This window comes from Acanthochromis polyacanthus, chromosome 4 (assembly GCF_021347895.1).
Source record: "Acanthochromis polyacanthus isolate Apoly-LR-REF ecotype Palm Island chromosome 4, KAUST_Apoly_ChrSc, whole genome shotgun sequence".
Lineage (NCBI taxonomy): Eukaryota > Metazoa > Chordata > Actinopteri > Pomacentridae > Acanthochromis > Acanthochromis polyacanthus.
Genome location: NC_067116.1, coordinates 38,989,705 through 39,013,864, shown reverse-complemented (window position 1 = coordinate 39,013,864; position 24,160 = coordinate 38,989,705). Strand labels below are relative to the sequence as shown.

The 24,160-nt window shown below is 39.0% G+C and overlaps 1 protein-coding gene across 2 annotated transcripts; it reads right to left on the bottom strand.

Annotated features, from left to right (window-relative positions):
• Positions 1-7,257: 7,257 nt before the first annotated feature.
• creb3l3a (cAMP responsive element binding protein 3-like 3a) lies at positions 7,258-14,929 on the bottom strand. 2 transcript variants are annotated; one of them, XM_022191491.2, is made up of 10 exons: positions 14,775-14,929; positions 14,269-14,385; positions 13,849-14,095; positions 13,129-13,262; positions 10,968-11,081; positions 10,780-10,886; positions 10,016-10,084; positions 9,734-9,818; positions 8,628-8,721; positions 7,258-8,019 (listed from the first exon to the last, which is right to left on the bottom strand). In XM_022191491.2, exons 1-10 carry the CDS (start codon positions 14,793-14,795, stop codon positions 7,703-7,705), a joined length of 1,305 nt encoding a protein of 434 aa, XP_022047183.1. In that variant the 5' UTR covers positions 14,796-14,929; the 3' UTR covers positions 7,258-7,702. The 2 variants fall into 2 exon arrangements, with proteins under 2 accessions (XP_022047183.1, XP_022047190.1); XM_022191498.2 differs by having other exon boundaries at positions 13,849-14,092.
• Positions 14,930-24,160: the final 9,231 nt, after the last annotated feature.

The window sequence follows — 24,160 nt, the reverse complement described above, 5'->3', positions numbered from 1 at the left end:
GTCAGTAAAAAACATGCCACGTGGTAATTGACCACTTGTGCAAATGCCAAACTGGAATTTTTTCTAAAGATCTGATTTGCAGATCATTCCTGTAAAATAGGGAGACGTTGTTGATGAAGGAAGTCATCATCATCATCAGCTAAACTTTGTGTTGTGCTTGGACTGCAGCAGCGTCACAGTTAACTGTCCTATTTGTTGTGTCCCTCTTTTATTTACTGAAAGGATGCGAGTGTGAGGTGACAGTCAGATCCAACTGTTCATACAAATCTGACCGCAGTGAGCAAGCAAACATAAATGCTGCCAGAATGACAAACTCTTCTTCTCTTTATTACTAATGACGCCGGGGTGACCGCCGTCTTACTGACCCATGACAATGTCTCTGACTCTTCATTCATCCTGCTTGACAGAATCATTAAAACATGAAAGCGTGATTAGATGGATGTGTTTTGATTTCACTGTGTGTGGAATTCAGAACATCTCCTTGAGTGAATGAACAGGTTACTGTGCCTTCCCAATGGGGCAAACGGTAATACTTACTGAATACTGATGGCATGAATGTCTCATGTTTGGGCATATGGAAACTAGTTCACAAAGAGTCATGATCACCTTGAGAATCATTAGTAGTCCAGAATGGAGAAGGAACAAATTCAGATCATCATCTGTTAGGCTAATATTTGATGCAATATGTACTCTCATGCAATTTGGATGTGAGACATTAATTTACAACCACACACCTCAACATCCATCCATCTATTTTCTTCTGCTGATCCGGGTCGGTTTGAAGTGACAGCAGGTGAAGCAGGTCATTCAGGACGTCCATCTTCTCAGCAATGTTTTCCAGCTCCTCCAGGAGGATCCTGAGGCATTCCCAGGCCAGATGAGATATTTAATTCTTTTGGCAAGGCCTAGGTGTACCCTGAGGTCTCCTCTTAGATGTGCTTGGAAAACTTCCAAAGGAAGCTGCCCAGAAGGCATCCTAATCAGATGGCCGAACCAACTCAGTCTGCTCCTTTCAGCAGCTATTCTACACCTCAAAATGATTGCTTAAATGCATGCCTTTGAAAAGTCTAGTCCCAATTTCTCCCTAAAGGTTGGTTCTGTCATTCATTCAGAACATGCAAATTTACGTCTTATTTTATTTATTCTTAAAAATGTGAGTAAATCTGTTCAATATTTTAAATGAAAGAATCAGTTCTTATTGAAAAGAGTCCATTTTAGAACTGGGGTTGCCGTTTTTTGTTTTTTTTTGTTTTTTTTAGGTATCAATGGTCAAAAATCTCATATTAACCTTTCAGTATATGGTAATTCAAGTGGTCTAAGAGGAAGCTTCTGGCATCAGGCTTTACAAAATTTAATTGGAGATTTAAACCAATCACAAATCTTGTCACCCAGAGCCAAAGTAAGATAATATAAATAAGTCCACAATGGAGGAAAGATGTGGTAGTAGAGTTGGTTAGGTTGGAGAATTTTACGTGGGAGAGGCTTGAATTTGGAGTTAAACAACAAATCACTGATGTCTTTTAGCCTAATTAACATGTTCTCAGCTGATGGGATGAGCTTAATATACAAAAACTTTATTAATCCCAAAGAAATTCTTGCAGAAAGGGGAGCTGCAGAAGAAGGATGATATATTTTCCATTTCTGCCATGTTTTTTTTCTTGTCTTTTCCAGATTTCTGCCTCCTGCAGCTTTAAGCAGACCTGCCTTGAAGTCTCACCTTAGCGCTCTGATAAAAATACGCTGCTGTTATTTCTCTCTGTAGAGATTACACTGATACGTGTACTTGCAGTAGTGTTTGTAAAGACTGGAGCTTTTCTTTGGTTCTATTTTCATTACAGTTTGAGTCACTGTCTCTGGGGTGACACAGTGCCCGGTTAATAAAACCTCTATTTGTTTGCTTTGCGATTGTTTATGTGTAAGACTGTGATGACTCACCTTCATCAGCTTCCCCACACCTCCATCCAAAGGCACTTTTATTAGATTAGATGTGTTCTGACGGAACTGAAGTGCAGCCTGTTATTTCTAATGATTCTAACTGGAAAACTAATGTCCTCTCCCTCAGAATCTCATTCAGTTTCACCAACCAGTCAACATAATTCTCTTCCTAACAGTGGGAGCTAATAATATTGCCTATGACTGATTATCTCTATAACGCAGATTAAGAACGTACCATTCATACATTATGTTAAATTGCCAAGCATCTTAGTAAGTTAGCTGGATCCAAGGCTGATTTTTAACGCTCCCTCTCACAGTGAAATTTGTAGCACGGAGCTCTGATACGGTGATCAGAGGTGCAGTAAGAAGTTATTACAATGACTTCTAGACACCATCAGACTGTCTGTGCTTTCATCACATTCCTAAAGCAAGTAAATATGATTTATTTTGGCTGCAATCCATGCTCACACCCATACTGTCATGGGTAATTTCATCTTTTTCAGATGAATATGGGTAGAAACAGCTGCACCAACAGTTTGTAGAGAAATTTCCTTCCAACGTTACTGATGCTATTTCCAGCTCAATCACAGCTGCAACAGTTGTTTTATTATGTATTTGTCAATCACTTGTGTTTGGTTCATCCTTGGATGTGTGTCCTTGTCAAAAGTTAGACTGTCAATCTGTCAATTTAAAACTGAGAGTCTCTCTGGCCAAACCCAGCTGTTTACAGAGTGAACCAAATTTTTCTACAGAGCCCAAAAAATGAGACAGTACCGGATGGATGAATCCACACAGGCTGTTTGTTTGCAGTTGTCTCCCTCAAACTGAGATATATAACAATTAAGGTGTACACATCTAGTGTTTGCAGCTTCTCTGCAGGGACTTTGTGTTGGAACAAAGTGAATCTTGGCAAGCTGCTATGATGTGTATGAACACAGCAAAAGATTGTAGCAAACAGTCTTTGGCTGTTTTTTCATACATTAGATTTCATTCCATTGTATAACATTACATTAATTTGTTTGATAAGTAAGAAAGATCTTGTTTAATTACAGGCGTTTTCACAGCAACAAAGTTGAATAACCATGTTTTAATCAGTGTGTAATATCTATAAGAATCTATCAACTTATTATTATATATTATACGTAATTTTATTGTTTTTAATCCATGAAAATATCCTTAAATTAACATTAAACAACCCAAAAATATACACATATTCACAGAAAATTGTCTTTTAGTGCAGACACACACACACACACACACACACACACACATATATATATATATATATATATATATATATATATATATAGCCAAATAGTATATATGACTGTTATAACACTATTGTATTATGGATGTGAAAGCATCCAAATGTAAATTTCCATGATTATAGAATGTAATTGAAGTAATCTGACTTAAAACAAATTTACACCATACGGCCCTGTTGGCTGATCTTCCTTTGAACTGCATTTACGCTTCATCTGGTTCCATCTGTAATTCCTAATTTAATTACATTTTCCAACTCACCCAATTCATTAATACCAATTCCATACATGCAATAGCGTATGACTCATTTCCTATTTTTTAATTTTCTATTGAGCTACACGAATGTCAGAAGTCTGCGTATCCTATTAAGTTGTGTACAAATTTACTCTGATTCCCAAATTAGTGGCTCAGATCGAGTAATGTGTCCCTACAAAAAACAATGAACAGTTTTCACCACATTATGCTAATTGTATGTATTTAACCATTTAGTTTTAACATATGCAAAGAGACCATGATTAAAGGAACATGTATGTCAGGCCAATGCCACCGATAATTTCCTGTGCTAATGTGAGCTTTGGGTTGAGACGTTGCACACAGCTGATATTTGGAGAACTTGCAGTAAATATGGAAACGACTGGCTTTAAGAAACTGCAAAAAAAAAAACAATGTGGAGAAGATAAAATTAGGTTTTTCGGTAAGCTCAGCTAAAAGCAAAATCTGCTACATTTTGCATCTTATCTTGCCAGCATAATGACTTTTCTTACACCTCATTTGGTGTTAGAGATTAAACTGAGTACTGTGTGATTAGAGTTTAAGAGTTTTGTTTCACTGCCTAACCACTTACAGTGCCTAGCTGTTTGTTTTAGATGTCATTAATTTAGTCATTATCTATCTAAATGTACCAAAACCAGCTGATAATTTTGGACGGCCTTTTCTTGTACTCCTTTTTAAAGATCCTCCTCAGTGAAAAGTGCTCTGAAAATGCAGGAAAGCACGTTGCATGCAGACTATAAAACCAAGAAACAAAACAAAGCAAAAGAAATTAAACTTTAATTGTCCTGACAATTTTGTTTAGATGTGAAATATCGATCAAACTGTGGCCTCTTTAGCTTTGTTTTAAATTTGATTCTTTTCTCCCTGACATTGGAAAAGCAATTTTGCTAATAAGAAAGTTTAGAGGAGCTCTAGGAATCCTACTCCAAACACAATAAGTTTGTCCAGATCAGCATCCCACCTTGAAAGAAAAAAACCCATTTGTAGATTAAAAAAAAGAGGATGATGATGAGCAGTGTCTTTGATAGTCTTTCTTACATTATGTCAAACCAAAACTCAGTGGGGGCAGACGTATACAGACAAACCCACCATAGGGATCTGGTTAATCAAAGCAATGGTTAAGGTGCTGATTAGAGACACTGATGTTCAAGAGACTTTCACCCTGATTAAAGACGAAGGCAGGCAGAGTCAAATAAAAGACAAAAGGGGAAATAACAGCTGGAGATCAGACATAAAGGGACGCCGAGTCAGCTAGCTCACCGCTTTATGCTGACAAGTAGCATATTGAGGGTTTATAGGTTATCACCCCTTATCACCGTGGTTAAAATTAAGGCCCTGTTTGCTTTAAATAGGGAGTTTAGAGAATACAGTCAATTTTTTTGCAGATGATAAATGTCCGACAAGCCCAGAGCTAAGTCTGGCATTAATAAATTGATAGGTGGCAATTTGATGTTGAGGAAATCTGGTTTTATCCTTTCTCTTAATGAAAAAAACACAAACTTCTGCTTAAGGTTTGGGATTGCTTGGAACCAGACCAGTTAATTTCATGTGGCATGTGTCCACATTTGAAGGTCACAGGACAGAAATGCCAGCTGTCATAGCTGGAGGTCCATCCATCCATCCATTCTCTATACACCGCTTTATCCTCACTAGGGTTGCGGGGATAGCTGGAGGTAAGATTCTACAGTCATTCAAATATGGAGATAACGGCGTACAATTTCATACAGTTGTTCACCAAAAGTATTCATACTATTGCACTGCACTGCTCTGGTCCAGACTGGAATATCTCAGAAACTTAAATTACCATTAAATTCATATTTCCAGACTACAGGCATCCACCAATCAGTCACAACACTAAAATCATCTACATATTGGGTTGTTCCCCTTGTGTCATAAAAAACAGCTGTGAATCTTTGGAGATCTTCTGTGGTTTCTGGCAGCATGACATTGACAGCTGAAACTTTGGGTCCTGAGGGTTTTACGTTGGTGCCTCCATGGATCAGGATTGTTCCAGTGCATCTCATGGATCACATTATGGTCATCGTGGAAGTCTGGAGGTCAAGTGTGGCTCTTGGTGTCGTCTCCTTCAGCTTTTGTTGTGGTATGGCAGGGTGCATTATCCTGCTGGAGGAAGCAATAACGTGTTGGTAGAAATTACTCTCCCTCTCAACCCGCTGGCTAGCAGGCAGATGGGTCCTCCCATATGAAAAGCAGGGATTTGGTCAAGGTTGTTGCTAGAGGTACGGACCCGTACCCGTAGCCTGTGGACTACGGATACGGCACTTGCCATTTGCCAATCAGATACGCGAGATCTGGTCACATGACTCATGGTAGACGCTAGCAGTACGGACCCGTAGCATCGGTACTACAGGTACAGACCCTAAACCTGACCCTAACACTAACCCTAACCTTAACCTTTGCTTACCTTTCAACAGTTTGCAGTGGTTAGCAGCTTCTTGACTCGCGAGACTCGCGTACGGGTCCGTATCTGTCTGGCAAATGGAAAGTGCCGTACCTGTAGCCCACAGGCTACGGATATGGGTCCGTATCTGTAGACACTACCTTTGGTCAAGGTTTCTTCCCGTTAAAAGGGAGTTTTTTCTTGCCACTGTCACCTAAGGGCTTGCTCTAGGACAGGGGTGTCAAGATCCGTTCCTGGAGGGCCACTATCCTGCATGTTTTAGATGTTTCCCTCTTCCAACACACCTGATTCAAATGATCAGGCTCGTTATCAGGCTTCTGCTGAGCTTGATGATAAGCTGATCATTTGAATCAGGTGCGTTGGAAGAGGGAAACATCTAAAACATGCAGGATAGTGGCCCTCCAGGAACTGAGTTTGACACCCCTGCTCTAGGAGTTCAGGCATATGGGTTCTGTAAAGCGTCTTGAGACAATTTGACCTGTAATTGGCACTATATAAATAGAATTGAATTGGGTTGAATTGATATTTCACGTCACTTGAGCAAATTGCAGGAACTCCAGTCAATGATCAACTGACAGCAGATTTGACCAGCCACAGACGTCAACAACATGCCAGGAGCTTGTAAGATGAGTTCCAACTGAGCAAAAGCAGCGTGGAGGCTGCAAAATTTAGCATTTTGATAAGTTAAGAAATACGGATCTATTTTTAAAAATTTTAGCAAGTGTTTAAGGTGAAGAATGTTCTGTTCTGACCAAGCAAAAGAAGTGTTGCCATATCATTCTGTTTTGGATTAAATATGTTTTAATGTGAACTATGGTGGTTTGTTTTTGTCTTATAGAATGCTGTTCAGTTGAAAAAAATACCAGATATTTTGTACAGTTGATCCAAATAATGCCATCCCTGAGTCTCGATACCCACCATGAAGCTGGGTCTGGACGATCTCAGATAATGTCAGGTCAAAATGTCGGATGGAATTCTGGCTCAAATGGCAGAACACAGACATCCCATGACTGTGTGTTTGGCAGTGACAAGTCCCAGAGTGAATGATCGGTGTGGACACAAACCACAGCCCGCCTTCATGAGAAAATACATCAACATGTCAATTATTGAGTAAGAAGTCTGACTCATGAGATAAGAGGACATCTGTCCCACCTTTGGCCCAGTTTTCAGCGTCCCTCTCTGTGAAACACGTCCACTGCCATCAAACTACTGTACGAGCCCTCTGAGACTCGGCTTGCCAAGTCATTGGATCTTTCCGGGCAGAACTGTCACACGAGACGGTACACTGTGTGCTCTGAGCCGCTATTTATTTATTAAAGCTTGAAAACATCTTACAGAGAATGAATCCACGGATCACAGTGGGATCTTGTGTTGACATCTTTTTATTTGGAGGCACTTTCATCCATGAACAAATTTACCCTCTTCAGAGAAAACATGCTTTCAAATTCCTTTAACATTTCAGAAATTATCCATTTAGATCAAAACTGTACATACCATCGCAGCTGCATTTAGCCAGTTTTCGACTGTCTCTAATACAAATTTACTCTGGCAATTTATCAAAGCCAGAAGGCAAAGCACATACAGTCCATGATAACAGGCAACTGTAAGATTCAAATGGATATATTGATATAAAATAGCATCACAAATAAGGAAAACACATACAGACTAAACATGCATTAAAGGTAAAACAGGAATGATTAAAACTTAATTTCCCTGTTTGTGTAAACAAAATTCCCTGATATTTCCCAGCTCTACCATTAGAAGGAAGACAATTTGGGAAGTTTATATAGGCTACTTTATTTATTTCCCTTACATGCCATCAGCATTTGGTTGTAGGTGGGCAGAGCGGTGGGGATTCAGGGTCACAGTATCTATGTGACCGGTAATTGGATCTACATGGAAATGATCCATTCTGTCTTCCTGACTGCTGTTTAGAGACATGGACTCCACGGTGGACTGTTCTTGGTTCACTCCCACCTTTCCCATCAGTGCGGTGATATCTTCCAATCCTCGGTCTCCTGAGAAATGCCGGTGCAGAGGCTCCGATTCATCCTCGGTGGAGAACGGGGAGTCAGCGACGTGCAGCACACGGGAAGCCTGAATGTTCTGCAGGGACCGTGACTGGACTGTGGGAGAATAAGACACAGAGGAGGAAATAATAAGGGTTGAGCCTCTGTGGGAAGCTCTGTTTATTCCTGTGTTCTGTGTCTAAGCTGGAGTTATGATAAGCAACTGTGTGTCACACTTTCGAGTATTTCAAATTCGAGCCGAAAACATTAAAAACTTGCAGACTTTAGCAGTCAGAGAAAGTGCAGGATTGTTTGCCATTTGGAGGCAATCAGACCACTTATTGCAACAAATTACACCTTACTGCTGTGGAAATCCTAATCTTGCTTCAAAATTGAACATTTTTTGGGGGGGTTTGTGGTGATAAATTTGGTAATAAGGTAAAAATGAATTGTAATTTACGAGAAACTGTTGACAGACTGATAGCTTAAAAACCTAAATGATAAGACACAGCCCCTGTCCTCTGTGCACTGCCTCTAATCTTTAATGTTTTAAGTCGACAGCAAATCCTCAGACGGGCGGAGCCAGCTGTGAGGCTCGGCAGATGAGAACCTTTGCAGCAGCGGGTGAGACTGCCGTTCTAACAAGCTCCGCGGCTGTGACAGAGAGGTGCTGGATTAGTTGGCGGGCGGCTGCACAAGGCTGTTTGGTGCTGAAGGTTACTCACTTCTGACTGGACTGAAGTCTCCTTGGCTGACCTTGGTGTCAGAGAATGGCTTGAGGCTGGGCAACAGGATTAGGGAGAAGGACAGCAGAAGCACCTGAGAATGCCACAAAAAAAGAGAGTTAGATAAAATAGGTTTTCTGCTTTGTTGAACTATTAAATGGCCAGTGACATGAATGATATATATGTGAACTTGCGTCCAGGTTCAGACAGAAACAGTGATGATTTACTTTAATGATGTGTCTTGTGAAGCAAAGTATTCTACAACTCATATTTGTAGATTCAAAGTAAAGTTTTTACAGTTTTGCCTCAGGTTTTGCACTTTATTCCAAAGTGGTGATCAAGGACAGTGAATGGCTTCAGTTCAGACTGTGTACTTGTAATTTTGGTTTCTTATTTCCTTGCTGTCCAGTCCATTGTGCACATATCTAGATTTCTCAATGGCTAACCCAGCTGTAATAGTTGCTCGGCTTGTTTCAAATACGACTTTTTAAAAGGAAAGTCATATGAGAGTGTTTCTATGTTGTATCTTGTGAAGCAAAGTATTCTGCGACTCACATTTATACATTCAAAAATAAGTTTTTAAAGTTCCTCTGCACTCATTTTGCCTCAGGTTTATTCAAATATAGAGATCAAAGACAGCAAATGGCTTCAGGTCAGACTGTTTGCTTCTATTTATGGGTTTCTTTGCCTCTTGTACTGTCCTGTCCATTGTGTATGTCTCTAGATTAGCCTCTCTCAATGGTTTATCCAACTGTAATGGTTGTTTGACTTGTTGTGAGTATTCTGAGTGAGTATCAAAAGTATTCTGCGACTCCTATTTATAGATTAAAGCTCCATTTTTTTACGTTTCGTCTCCACTCATGTTGCCTCAGGTTTATTCCAATGTGGCGATCAAAGAGAGTAAATAGCTTCCTTTCACTTCTATTTATGGAAATTTTTCATTGCTCTTTGTGCTGTTTTGTCCACTGTGCACATATCTAGATTTCTCGATGGCTAATCCAGCTGTAATAGTAAATTGGCTTGTGATAAATGTAATCTTTTGAAATTAAACTCTTATCTGGGCTGTCTGTAGATCTGGCTGACAACCACACAGATAACTCCCGTACCAGTACACATGTGCCAGTCTGGGCCGGCTTGTTGGATGAATTCATGACCAGAGCCTGCAGCCTGCGCAGTTGTTCCATTAGAGACCTGTGTAGAGCAATGTGGGGAAAAGGAGAAACATAAAAAGAAAAAAGAAAGACAGAAATAATTGGATTAACAAGGGGTTGAGGGAAGAGAAATGTAAGAAAAATGCCTTAAGGCAGTTTCTGAGTAGGAGAAATGTCATAACAAACATCACCCAGAGATTACAGAGGAAGGAAAGTGTTGCTTTAAAAATCACTCACATGTTGCATTTCTCCAGCTGCGACACTTTTCTCTGCAGTTCCTGGTTGTGTGCACTGCAAGCAGTCATCCTAGAGGGGATTATGCACAAATATATATATATATAAAAGTTAGAATTATACTTATATTGAGACTACAAACCTGTCACCAAAGTCTTGTTCTATGCTTTTTAAACCAAATGAATGTAATTTGTTCCAGACGTTCCAGAGGAGTTTCAAAACTGCATCTCTCATTCAGGACCATGCAGGTGATTTTGCCTGTTTTAGGTCATTTCAAATTTTCAAATCTACTGTTTGTCTTAAATTATGTTTTCATTATTCCAGAATCTTTTCCAAACATGTCTCTGTTCATTATTATATTTGCCTGTAGCAATAGAAGACTGAGACTTTGACAGAAAATCTATAACAAAATACATAATCAAGCAAGTCTCAAGACAGTTTTTTCTTTGCTTTTCAAAATGCTTTTATTGTGAAAAAACATTTGCTACCATTTGGCATTTAACAAGACAGAGTGCCGATTGACACGGAGGAGAGACGGGAATGATAGATGGCAAAGGCCAGAATCAAATCACGGTGAGACAAGGTGACATTCATGCTCTGCTGAAATGGAATGACCGAGGGCCGCCTTCAGGATGCAACAGGAAAATAATCAAGCAATTGCTTCATGTCTTGGAAAAAGATTATCATGTAATTGGATTTATTGTTAACATACTTCATGCAAAAACACAGAATTTCCCCTGTTGCTCTTGTTTTAATTAGAACCTCACCTGTTCTCCAGACCATCGATGTATTCCTTCTTCTTCTTCCTGCTCTCCTGGGCCGACTGCTTGTTGCGAATCTTTCTGCGTATTTTCTTCAGAATCCGTTCTTCATACTGATGAACAGAAGAATTACTATCGTGAATCTCTGTGGTATAAACTCTAGGAGCAGATGTTTTTATTGTTTAGCAGTTTACCTTTGTGAGAGGTAGCTGGCTGGGAAGAGTGACCCCCTCCTTCGCTAAAAGCTTCTTCTCGTCTTCATTGAGAACCAACTCTTGAATTGACTTCTGGGAAGGCTGTGGGGGTTGCTGGTGAGATATGAATACTAATATTTAACACTTCACCACAGATGCTTGATTAAACTTCCTCTCCGACTCCCCTCTCACTCCTCTCTGTCTCTCCCTGGAGCATCATAGGAAGCAGGTAAATGACTATCAGTCCACCTTCGTCACTCTCATTTCATGGTTACCTCAAAGCAATTATGGTGTGAGAACCTAAGCTGCATTCTGTCACTCTCTCCTTCATCTTAAAGTTGGCTGAGAAGATGGGATCAATACCCGGAATGAGCTCAAATCCACTCCCCCGCATACACTCAAGCTTCAGAAGCTCCGGTATGTTATTCTGCTTGTGGTGATCCCAGCCTGATGGTAGAAATATTTTTCCTTGGGAACTAAATGGTAGTGAGAATATTTAATATGTTGGAGGAATGAACTTTCTCACCACAAAATGCAAGTTAGCAAGCCTATATAACTGCAAATTCTCCACACTTTGATGAGGTTATAATGTCAAAAAAACAAATGCCAAATTTTGGTACATATCAACTACATCAAAATAGGATCATTCCACTTCAGCTCACCAAATTTAAAAAAAAGTTCATGCCATGTCATATTTGTCAGATTTTTGTGCATGTCTACATTATTAAGTAAAACACATGTAAAATCTTTCACAGGTGACTTTTTGAACAAAAAAATATATGTAGATGGATGGGGTCATATTGATTTTTGCATCATTTTCTTCGTGAAAACATCTGAGAAGTGTCATAACTTGAGAAATAATACAGTCCTAAAATTCTGCAAACTCCATAGGCGTCAGTTTAGGGGGGGCCGGTGGGGACGTGTCCCCCCCACTTTTCGTCAGGGGTCATTTTGTCTCCAACACACTCAAATTCTTTCCATGTAAGCCATTGTAAACCCAGTTATTTTCAGCAGTATAGAAAATTCCGACGCTCCTGAACGCACCATCCGCACTCGGCTGATAGTTGCACGGACATGCAGCACACCTTCGTGAGGTTAAAAAAAAAAAAACGTGCAGATGCTAAATTTGTGCCCGTGCCAAGTGGAAGCTCCGACCAGAGGCGTGCAGGGGCAAAAATTTCGGCCCGAGAGAATTAGTACTATACCGGCCCACAGACCCCTCTACCCACATGTACCGATAGCTCAACAGGTTGAGCCTCTGCCTATGGTACGGTGATTGTGAGTTTGAGCCTGGCTTGTGGCATTTTGCCGCTGTTCTTCGACATTTTCTCAAAGTGCTGTGGTCTCCATCCCCCCCACTTTTAAAAATAAACTGACGCCCTTGGCAAACTCATTGACATGTACATGTGGCATGGTAATGGTACAACCCTGCTGTGATAGAACAAAACAAATCAATTATATGATGGTGTAAATTTTCCACCACGCTAAAAGTTTTAATTTTTACTGTAAGAGGCAGATTTTTTTTTTTCCTGTGATGGGCGGCAATGGGAGCTTTGAAAACATAGACCATGGTCCCAGTTAGAGGCATATTTTATGAGTAAAAATATAATTTTTTTTTTTTACAATTATGGCCAGTATTGGAGCATGCATTGAGCTGGTCTAATCGGTGGAAACACTCCAAAAGTGGTCCCAAATGGAGGGGTTATACAGTATTTTTCTTGGCTAAAAGAAAAGTAATGGTTTTCCAAATCATAATGCCTCAAATAATTTTATAAAAAGTGGTAATATTTAAAAAAGCAAACCTTGAAACTGTAAGACGGTCAGACACGGGGAATTTGGTGAAAAGTGACTTAAATCATTTATGTTTTCATCTCAAAAACAGCCCCAATTTGCTGCATGTTCAGCAAATCTTCTCCCACACAAAAGTTTTAAAAATAGAAATTTCATTTGCAATTCCAAAAGGCCTTGCCCCTTGGTGAATTTATGATTTCAGGGAGTGAAGTCATTCGCTTGTTTTCAGCAAAGTACACAGGCACAACTCCCTCATGCACACGAAAAGGCAAACAGCAGGAAACAAGCAGGCAGAGAGATACAAAAAAAAAACACCCATCAGACACCGCGGCAGCACCTTCCCTATCAAACACAACCAGGACACACTTACTGGCTCCGGTGTGCCAGATAGCAGCAGATCTTTGACAGTTAGCGGGAAGCCGGAGGACAGCTGTGGTCTGTGTACATCAGAAGGATATTGTGTAATCCTCGTCTTTCCTGTTGCGAAGCCGAGGTCCCAGCCGTCTGCACCCGCACAGACACAATGAAACACATTGAGCACATGCAAACAAGATCAATAACGCATGTGAGCGTCACTATTTGGATTCTGTGATAAAACCAACAACAAAAAAGACATTTGGAGCCTCAAAACTGTGCAAATACTAATCATTCCGATTGATCCTCAACATGTGTATTTTACCTTTTTTTTTTTAGCAGCAATAACACTAGCATCTTCCATATTTTGGATTCTTCTGTACACAGGCAAAAATAATGTAATCTCCTGTTTTATCCTCTGTTATGTTGGAATTCGTGAGCAGTATTTCAAATTCAAACCTTTTCCTTTGATCATTCCTTGAACAACCATGAATGGATACACTACTTATTATGATTTTATCTGAATGAAATGATGATTTTCAGACAAATGTGAATAGCTTCCTGTTTTGTAGCAGAATTCTTTAGGGTTTTGGACTCTTGGTGAAAAGAAATAGAACGTTTAATGATTCTATTTGGACTTTGGGGGGCTTGTGACCAGATGTTTTTTCACAATTTCATTGACCAAATAATCATAGATCAACAGCAAAACAAACAAACAAAAGAACCTGTGACTTACTGAGGTCAAGGGAGACATTGGCTTCCAGAGCTGCCTTGGTTGGGGGTTTGATGCCAAAGGACTGATTGTACCCAGGCGGGCTTTCAGGACGCCCAGGACTGTCCATCTGGTCTGAAGGAGGGTCCTCACTGATCCCACTGTCACTAGGAGACGGGGACCAGAGTGGCGAGGCTGACACAGACTCACTTCCACTCAGGAGGGCATTTAGAAAGTAATCATCTCCCTGTTGGTCCGCCTGCAGTATCTGCTGGGTGAAAAGCCCCACAAGCGCTATCATTATTCTGTCTTTAAGTGTCAGCTGATAACAAGGCAGCAGTCTTTGGAAAACATAGACCTACAGAGTACGTCAAGGAAGGAAAGAGTAGATGGGAAGCTTTTGCAGCACATGAAAGAGACATTATTAGAGACAATCTCACACACATTGGGGTCCTGGATTGGCCAAGAGTGATGGTTGCTATGGTGTCCGGTTTCCACATGACGGAGGATTCCTTCATTTTGATCAAACAGCCAGTCGAGCAGCTCAGTGCCATCACAGCCCTGAAATGGGATCATAGCATATAATGACAACAATCCGATACTTTACCGTACTTTGTCATATTTTCGAGAAGTACAAACAACATTACAACGAAGGTTTGGTACACTGCCACAGCTGGGGACTGGTGTTTTATTGCCACCATGATCCTCCCTGAACACAATGTACTGGACAATATGTTCAGATATTAATTTCAACTTTTCAACAAATAAATGATACTTTTTATTGCCATTCTAAAATAAGCACTTCATACTAATTTGGATTAAAGACCTACATGTAGGTTTCTAGTTTGTTCTAAAGCTTGAACTTTGCTCTGTGGGACTTTCCAGTTTTCTCTGTCACAATAACCTACATTTGACAAACTGCAATGCACTGACAATATTTAAACTTGTACCTGATCGTGGTAGTGCTCCATAACTTCCCTGCTTTGGTGTAAAATCAAAGAAGAGCCCAAAACGACAGAGAGCCAGCCAAAATCCAATTAACTTAGTCTCCCGTCCTGAAGAGTCTCCACTGTATCTCTCAGCTCTTCTTCTGGAGTCCAAAGTTTAAACTCCAACACAACACACCCAGCCGACCAGCTCTCTTTGCCCTCATTGGCTATGAGAAGAGTAACTTGATTGGTAGTCCAGAATATACAACTACCTAACTACACAACTCAGTCTAAATGGAGCCAGAGGACATGAAGTCATCGGTAAGATGCAAAACACCAGAAAGGTCAAAGTTTCCTTTCCTCTTATTTTTTTTGATAGCGAATTGACATAAGGATAGCTCTGACCTTTAGCATACATTCATTACACACTGAAAGTAAATAGCCCTTTTAAAAACAAGTCAACAGCACTAACCTTAAAGATATGACAAAATCAGAGTGTTTCTAACAATCTGCACTGTAATAAAAAGTGAATACTTTTAACAGTCTTCAGCCATAAATTGAATATATTTACATGTGAAATCATCACAGAACTAAAGTATTTATTCCCATGTATCTCCACATGATGTCAACATCAAATATCTTTTTTTATTACAAATTGTGAAATTTATTCTTTTACATTGTTTGACCATAAAATTACACTTTTAAAGTGTAGTTCAAGTAGCAACAGATATAATTATTTTAACAGATATATTCCATTACAAAAATTAATAAAGACCAATTAAATATATTAAGGACTGAAAAATGGTATATCAATTTTTAAATGTTAGTTTCCAGATTTTCTCAGTTTTAAAAAGAAAAAATAACGGAACAAACTATTAATTTGCAGGATAACTGTAAAAACTAACAACAAAACACTGGCAAAACTGTGCATAGTCTCTGTTAAAAATAATAATTAGTTCTTTCACAAGTTTTGACCATAAATTACACCATTTAACTGTATTTAAATTAGCTAAAAAAAGAGCAAATTTTACAGACATTTGCTGTTTTTTCACAGTTTACACATTACAGGAATCAATCATTTTTAACATGCTTTTTTCCACTGTTGCTTTACAGATTTTTTTTTTACAGTGTTACAATTTTGTTTAGTTATTGTGTGTTATATTTGTGTCTCAAATCAAATTGATGAATTAAAGCAAACTATTTGTGGATTGAAGGATTATTTCTTAAAGGAACTGGATTTGCATAGGTCTTTTATTTGTAGACTAATTGACAATAACAAACTGATTGAACACATTTTTTTATTCATAATTTAAAAAAAATAAGTTATCAGTCAGAAAATCAAAAATAAATGATTTCCCTGTGATAACAGACCAATGTATTCCACGTTTAAAACCATCTAGTTTTACACAAACCCTCTATAACAGACTGACATCCACCAAACCCAAATGATCAGCACAGTAATCATTGATCACAGTCACTTGTTTGTGGTTATAGCTCAAACGCACACAGTTTTGCAGTTGAAAGGTGATGGGCAGATGTTTAATCTACAGCATTTTTTGGCAAATTTCTTAGCTAATGTGTTGAGATTCTGCACAAATGAACAACTTCTAAAGTTTTCAGCTTTTTCAAGCCCTTTTCTCCAGCATTGACCACAACAGATGAAGAAAAGGTTGTTTCCCCAAAAGAGTGCACACTTATTGGATCTTGACACTGGGAATTTGACCAGGAGAACTTCTTGCATGTTGATGGCAGCAATGTTGAGGCAGTACGTAATGGTAGCGATAACTGTATAAGGGCTTCTATTTGGATGATATCTTGAGCATCGTGCCATTCAGAGTAGAGTAGATATTTGCTACCGCTTGTCGAGTCAGTAAATTATGCTTTTGCTTGTTTTTTGCTTTTAAATCCTCTGATTTAGAAATGGCACACAAACCAGTCCTTGTCAGCCATAGCCCCAAGTACATCTTCATTTTCAGAGCTGTTGCCGTCAAAACTCTGTTGTCTGATGAACGCTGCCAGGCTTTTTCATCATTTTCTCTTTGCTCATTCATTGGAACAGTAAGACGAGGATTGTTGTGTTGTCAGACTGGAAATAATAACACTGTCAACTTTTCTTTTCAGAGAGAAACATGAGAAACACTGGGCTTTTTATAATTTGTTTTTACATTTTTATACCACAACATTATTTAAAACAAATACCTGATTGCTTAAATGAATGGAATGGAACAATCAGAGTGGATACCATACAGCCCCGGGTCTCAAAGGAGGCTTAAAACCATGATTGCACTGCAAAGAAGTGGGTGAAAACATAATTACATGGAAGCAATTTGCATCTTCTATTATCTATGCGATTTGTTTAAGGGGTCTAATTATTTTTTCACCAAAATTCGGAGTGAACAACAACTACTTGAGTTAACAAAAAAGCCTGCACAAGAAATATCAAGATGACATAGATGGAGACCTCTATGAATTTTCATTGAGAGAACAGAATAACAATATCAGGAGCACAGAGAGACCTATGTTGGGCAACTTTGTGCTTGTTGATTTGTGTTAATGGGTTAATTCAGAGTTTGTTTGATGTGCAGTATTTATAATTTAGATCTTGAGGAGATGGTAGGCAGCCTTTGTTTAAACTTAGACAGATTTAAGTTTGTTGTTTCCTCCTTGATCCAATCCTTGTGCTAATAGCTAAGCTAAGTGGCTGCTGGCTTTTGCTATATATTTACTGCACAGACATAAAAGTGTCCCTGATCTTATCAACCAAAGCATGTTTGCCAAAAGGTCATACTATTCGATCAAATCCTAAAGCTTCCCACCAGTATGAAAACCTGCATCCGACCACAACAAGCAAGTTCTCTCGGGAAAGGCTTTGTTCCCTTCATCAAAATGTCATCCGTGTATCTTCTCCAAGTCACTGCCATGAAAAACGGTGGAGTGAGGTCGCTGCCAGTGACCATCATTTTATCACCTACAGACATCATGTATTGCAGTTGGAGATGCCATTAGGTTTGTAGGACTGGATAAGTGGTGGTGGAAGCACGAACAGATTCTTCAGCTGGTGTATAGTTTATTTACAGTAATCACCAGACAAGGCAGTTCAGGCTGGTTTTTGGTAATCCTGAGAGAAAAAAATATGCGGTGATGTTTGCTTTTATGTCTTTGTCCGCTTTGATAAAGACACAGTAGTGGTGCAATGCTATCAGATCTATTCAAATGTGCATATATAGCACGTTTAAAACATCCCGAGTTGACCAAATTGTTGTCCGTGTTATCAGACAGGCAGCAAAAAAAATATGTACGAAACATGAACACAGCATAAAATGAGCAAAATCAAATTTTAAGATAGAATACAATACCGAAATGGATAAAGCAGGAGAGATCAGCAGCTAAAATATTGAATATCAAATATTAGGACTGTTAGGAGCAGGCAAAGGACATTAAAACTTGTACATCTTGAGATTTTTCTTGAACATATCAGAGCAGGAGGAGGATTTGATTAAAAGAGGAAGGCTGTTCCAAGGCTGTGGAACCAACATCACCAACATGCCTCGATTGTAGGTCCTTTAACAGCAGCTGTTCTGAAGAGGCCTTGGGGTCGTGGAGGGAGCCAACCTGAGTGTAGCTTTATAATCAAATAGAAGAACTTCTGTATTTAATTGGTAGCCAGTATAGAGATGCAAGCACTAGAGTATCTTTTTTCTATTTTCCATTCACTCAGTTAGGATGTATTACATATTAACCATTTCTTTAAACAAAAATGATGTACTGCACTCTATAGTCTGTGTGAGACACCGAGGTGGAAGAAAATTTTAGAACCAGAGAAATCTACTGCAGAGAATCAGCCACAGATGACAATGTTTGCCCATCCAGATCTGATGCACTGATATGTGTTTAGGGCGAAATCTTTGCAACTTTAAAGCACGACATGATGACTCTAGTAGACCACCTGACTTAACTTTTACTCTACATATGTTGTTTGTAATTCTTATGATTTTATGTATTCATCCGTACGAAGTTTAAATGTGGGAAAATCCATATGATTGATGGACTTTGTGTATACATTCCCATATATTCAGTTCTGCAGCATTAGTATGGAATAGAAGACAACACAAGATGAATAAAACGGAGGGAGCATAGCAAACAGTTCTGTCGTACCTACTATAATTTAACAAAGCAACAAAAGACAGCTGAGGCTGACTTGGTGGAAGATGCAGCCAAAAAGGCTTTCATGGCATTTTAGGCAAGAGTGAGTATGCACATGAAGGCCTTTACGTAGAACACCATATCAGTGTCTTGAGATCTGATGGTATCATAAACTAGGAGTCACATGACAAGACACATGGTTAGGCAACTTCCCAGGACAAGTCTGTTACGTTTTCATAAATAAAGCATCACGTAATCATTATTGCTCCGCTATCTAATGGAAGGCAGTTCCAAAGGGCAAAAATTCCCCGGACTCTACAAGCTGCTTACGAAAACTTCAGCTCTGCGAAAACAGGTTCTCTAAAGAGAAACGTTCAACATGAAGAAAGTGTACAGTAGGAAACTCCTAAGGTCAAGGTCTGGTCGCAGTTTTATGTTAGTTTGAGCATCCTCAGAGTTTCATAGTGTTTCCTGTGCCACCAGGTTGTCTGGTTCTCCCCACTTATCTTTTTCTATGATCGTCTTCGACTCCCAGCTTTAGTGATTACTCCAGGTATTTATTACCTCAATCTGTGATAGACATGTCACCTTTGCAAATTGTAATGTGGAAATGTGACTGCTATTCTTGAAGTAAGACATTATACAATCCTCTACTGATGGCAAAATTATACAGATATATACTATACAGATAATCATGCTTCCCATTACGCTGCTGATCTCCAGATTTTTTCTTTAATGGCATGAAATCAGTATTTGTGGTTTCAATGCAGCATTTAACCCAAACTCAACAGAACACAAGAACAGCCTTGCAGAAGCACTTACACAGTGGTGGGCTCTTTGTCTTGATCAATGTTACATTAGATCAAAGCCATGCTATTATTGATGCATCTTACAATATGTGTAGTTTACAAGATGCACATTGCAGACAAGAAAACCAGATTTGCAAGGTCATTGTAAATAAAGAGTCATTGGATTTGTTCAAGGACAATATTCTCAATGCTTCTGCACAGATAAACTCAAGAACCACACAAATGACATGTGAAAACACAAAATAAAATGAAGTCTTTCAGCTAAATTCTGGTTAAATCTCTCCTCTTTGACTCAGTCCAGCATGGAAACAGCTGCTATCAAAAGCAATAAAATTTCATTTAACCTCCACCATATATTATTATGCCAATTCACAAAATAACCTTGCTTTTTTTCCCGTGTGCATCCCTCTTGTGTGGGTGAGAAGTGGTTGTTCGGGTGGGATTCAGAAATGTTCAGAGCACACTGTACCGCTGCGCAAATGTCTTCACCTGTGCCTCGAGAGACGTCGTCTTCAAACTAGAAGGTCAGCTGCCTGACAAGACTTTGAAATATTAATTTGAAGGTGTCTGGAGGGATGCAGTCAGGTATTTGACTTACTGATACAACAAGATCTACTTTTTTATTAATATACTGTATGTCAGACAATTTCATTCCTGCGGGATGTTTTTTAAAATCCAGGGATAGTTGCTGTCCTTGTGCAGTGCAGAGACCCTGCAGGGTGAATCAAAGCTTAACCTGCATAATGAATGAACTGCACAGTGCCTGTTGTTGATGAGCCAATATGACATTTGACAGAGCACTATTAATTTGCCATTTCAATGCTCTACTCTCTTGTGCTTTATACTCCAGAAATCTGAAATGAGGGTCAAAAGACAATGTATTCCTAATTGAAAGTTGGAGGAAAAAATATGCTAATGAGCCTCTGACAACAGCACCACACTGAGATTTACAGATGCTGAAGACCAAATGCCAGTCATTACAGTAAATGCCAGTCTGACAAGACCTGTCACTCAGCAAGACCTCCCAGGTGACACATGCAAATCAAACAAACAAAAAAAATCTCAGGAAACACTAAATTCCCATGGAAAAAACTAACTATCCAAAGACACTGTACTGTAATGACATGGAATATAATCCAGAAATGATATAACAGCTCAGTTGACAGATGTGACATTTGGTGGAGGTGTTAATACAATATCTTGTGCATACATGAATATTGTATTTAGTCTAGTACTCTTCTCAACATGGGCCTTTTTTTTTAAAGACATGATTTGCATAACATTGCTGGCTTCATCAGTCTAGCAAATTGGAGGAATTCTATCAGACATGGATCATTTTTGCATTAATGTTCGCCATGGGTTCATTAAGACATAACCACTTCGGGGACGAAGGAGAGTGAGCATACACGGGCAGTATTAGCATATCGACATTTTGTAAGGTGTATAATGCACAAGGCACAAGCTTTCTTGCTACAACAAGTATGAACGGGAATATGATCTGGGAGCATAAGTTTTCTCGAGATGATGCACAAAACATATTCTGCAAAATCTTGCACAGGGCTGTTGGTGGAACTGCCTGTAGTTGAGACTTGTGCTGTGTTGAAAGTGACACAAATGTTTCCAGGTCTGACCAAACAAGCTTGCATGTCTGAGAGGGGCTACTGGTACATGTTTAGCCTTGATTAGCCAGCCCATTCTGCAGATCACATTGGTGTGATTGCACCACACTATCTTTCTTCCACTATCATTGCTCTATGATGTTTGTATTTTGTTTTACTGAGCAGCCTTGATTACTAACTTTCATTTAGTTAGACCCTATTCATGCTCATGAGCACTCTAACATTGTTACGCTATGGTGCTTCCATATGTGTCCATTCCAACTACGAGTACCTGCAAGGCACAGAAGCCTCAGACATCACAATGCATCACATACAGTATTTCTTTCAACCATTAACAGTGATTGCGGCAAAACTAAGTCCCCTCAAAATTGTAAATAGTGTTGGGTGGGATTACTTTGGTGAGACATTAACACTAAAATGGACAATCCATCAAAAACTGCAGCATCCAAATCCTCTGTAACACTTGAGTGAAGTTATCAGTAGATGTTGCTTGGTTGAACCAAGTCAGATTGCCGTGGTGACTTTCACGGAAAAGTTTACGTGTTCAGTTGGCGTCACATTGATGGTAAGAAGTGCATGTCTGAAAGGGACTGCTGGTACAGGATGAATGTCTTCTGATGTTTTTATCTCCATTCACAGCCATTCAATTTAATTATCAGTGACTCACTTGTATATTCAGAGTTTTTTTTTTTAGGTCAGTGATGGTGGAAAATTTTGCTAAACAAGAGACGACAGAGGTGCTATTATACCATCAACTAAGCCTACAATGTACCACTCAAGATCTGACAGACACTTTTAGCATTTTAGACCAGCTGTGTGACAATATCCACATTTGCATTGTCTCCTGATGTCCACTTTGATTTAAACTGGAATTCAGGTCACTGCATGCATCCGCTCATTTTATGTTTACTCCTGCTTGCAATCTGCTTCAGACGAAAAAGCCCAAGGTCAGCTATCAAGTTGTTGCTAGCTAAAATAGTTACATTATTTTTATTTTCCACTGGTGACAATGGATACCTTGCTGGTTTTCATTTAAATCAACATGGCTACTCTATTATGTTATGTGTGCTGCACAGTGCAGGCAATTAAGGAAAAGGAGGAAGTCATACAACGGAATAAATTTTCGCCCATGCTTGAGGATTGGAGTGACAGCCCTGTTAACTTACTGTTGTGGATACTGTGTTTGGCAGTAGGAAGGGCGCATGATGTGAACTTTCACATTAACCTGTTCTCCTTCAGCCAATTAAATGCAAGCATGCCTAAATTGGTTGTCTTGGAGATGAAGACTTTGAGAGGACACATCAGAGTTGTCCAATATGACCTCACTTCCAAGATAATATGAAATATAGCTGCAAGCACAGATGAGTGGGGCAAGCATGTTCGCAGGGCAAGGACACTATTACAACTGATGTAAGCACTGATAGCAGTTTAAGTTCAACTGATAAAAGACTGGGTGATATGAGATCATGTCCGGTTTTGGTTGTTGCCTACTTTGGATGTGATGATATATCACACTGAGTTTATCTGCAAGCTGAGGGGGTTGCAGAGGAACAGGTATCTACAGGCGCATCTCGAAAAAATTTGACTATTGTGAAAAAGTTTGTTTTTAAAAAAATATAATTTAACCTAGAAAGGTAAACTTTCATATACTAGTATATCTCAAAAAATTAGAACATCGCGAGCAAGTTTTATATTTTCAATCAGTCATTTAAGAAAATAAAAGATATTCTAGACTAACTGCATGTGAAGGGAAATATTTCAAGCCTTTTTTGTTTTCACTTTGATGAAAATGGATTACACCTGATGAAAATCAGAAACCCACAATCTCAAACAATTAGAATATTTAATTTCCCATTGTAAATTATTATTCGAACAGTGTAAGTACCTCTTGGCCATATTCAGTAAATGCAACCACAATTGTGGGGATAACTGACTTGAAAATTGTTCAGAATACAATCATGGACACCCCCCACAAGAGACACAGAAGGTCACTGATGAAAAATTCTGACTGTTGACAGATCGATTGCATTGAAACATTAACTGGAAGTTGACTGGAAGGGAAAAGGTACACAAGCAGCAGGGATGATCGTAGCCTAAAGAAGATTGTCAAGAAAAGTCGATTGACCTGGGAAAGCTTCACAAGGACTGAGGCTGGTGTCATCAAGAGCCATCAAACACAGACTACAACTGTGGCATTCTTAATATCAAGCACTCCTGAGAAACACAAAGAACACTGAAAAATATAGATGAGCTGAAAAAGGCCAAACTAAGAATTAAGAGCATAATTGAACTGCTTTCAGAAATTGGACATTTCTGTATTGTAGTTCTCCGACTGACTATGTGACTGATCGCTGGAAATATTCTAATAATTTGAGAGTCTGACATCCATGAGCTATAAGCTATAAGTGGTTGCTGACAGTTTTGGGACTATTATCCAACTCAGCTTATGATATTTTTTTCTTCTACTTGTGTAATTTTTTTAATCACTTAAAGTTGTTCTATTTGATTCTGGATTAAAATGTATATCTTGACCGTTGCATATTTTTCCTTCATAAAGTTCTGGTTTTAACATTTTGTTTATTTGAACTGATTTATTACTGGCTCTTTTTTGGTTTTAATGGCTTGAGGCACAAATGGGAAGTCTGCTATCTTTCATTGTACTTGGCTTGAGGGCTTGAAATATTTCACTTTGCATGTAATGCATATAAAATATAATCTCTTTGAATTAAGGTACAACATTAATTAGAACTTTTCATGATGATCACATTTTTTGAGATGCACCTGTATGCTCTGTATTACTCTTAATGTTTTGCAATATTTACAGCCACTACAGGCT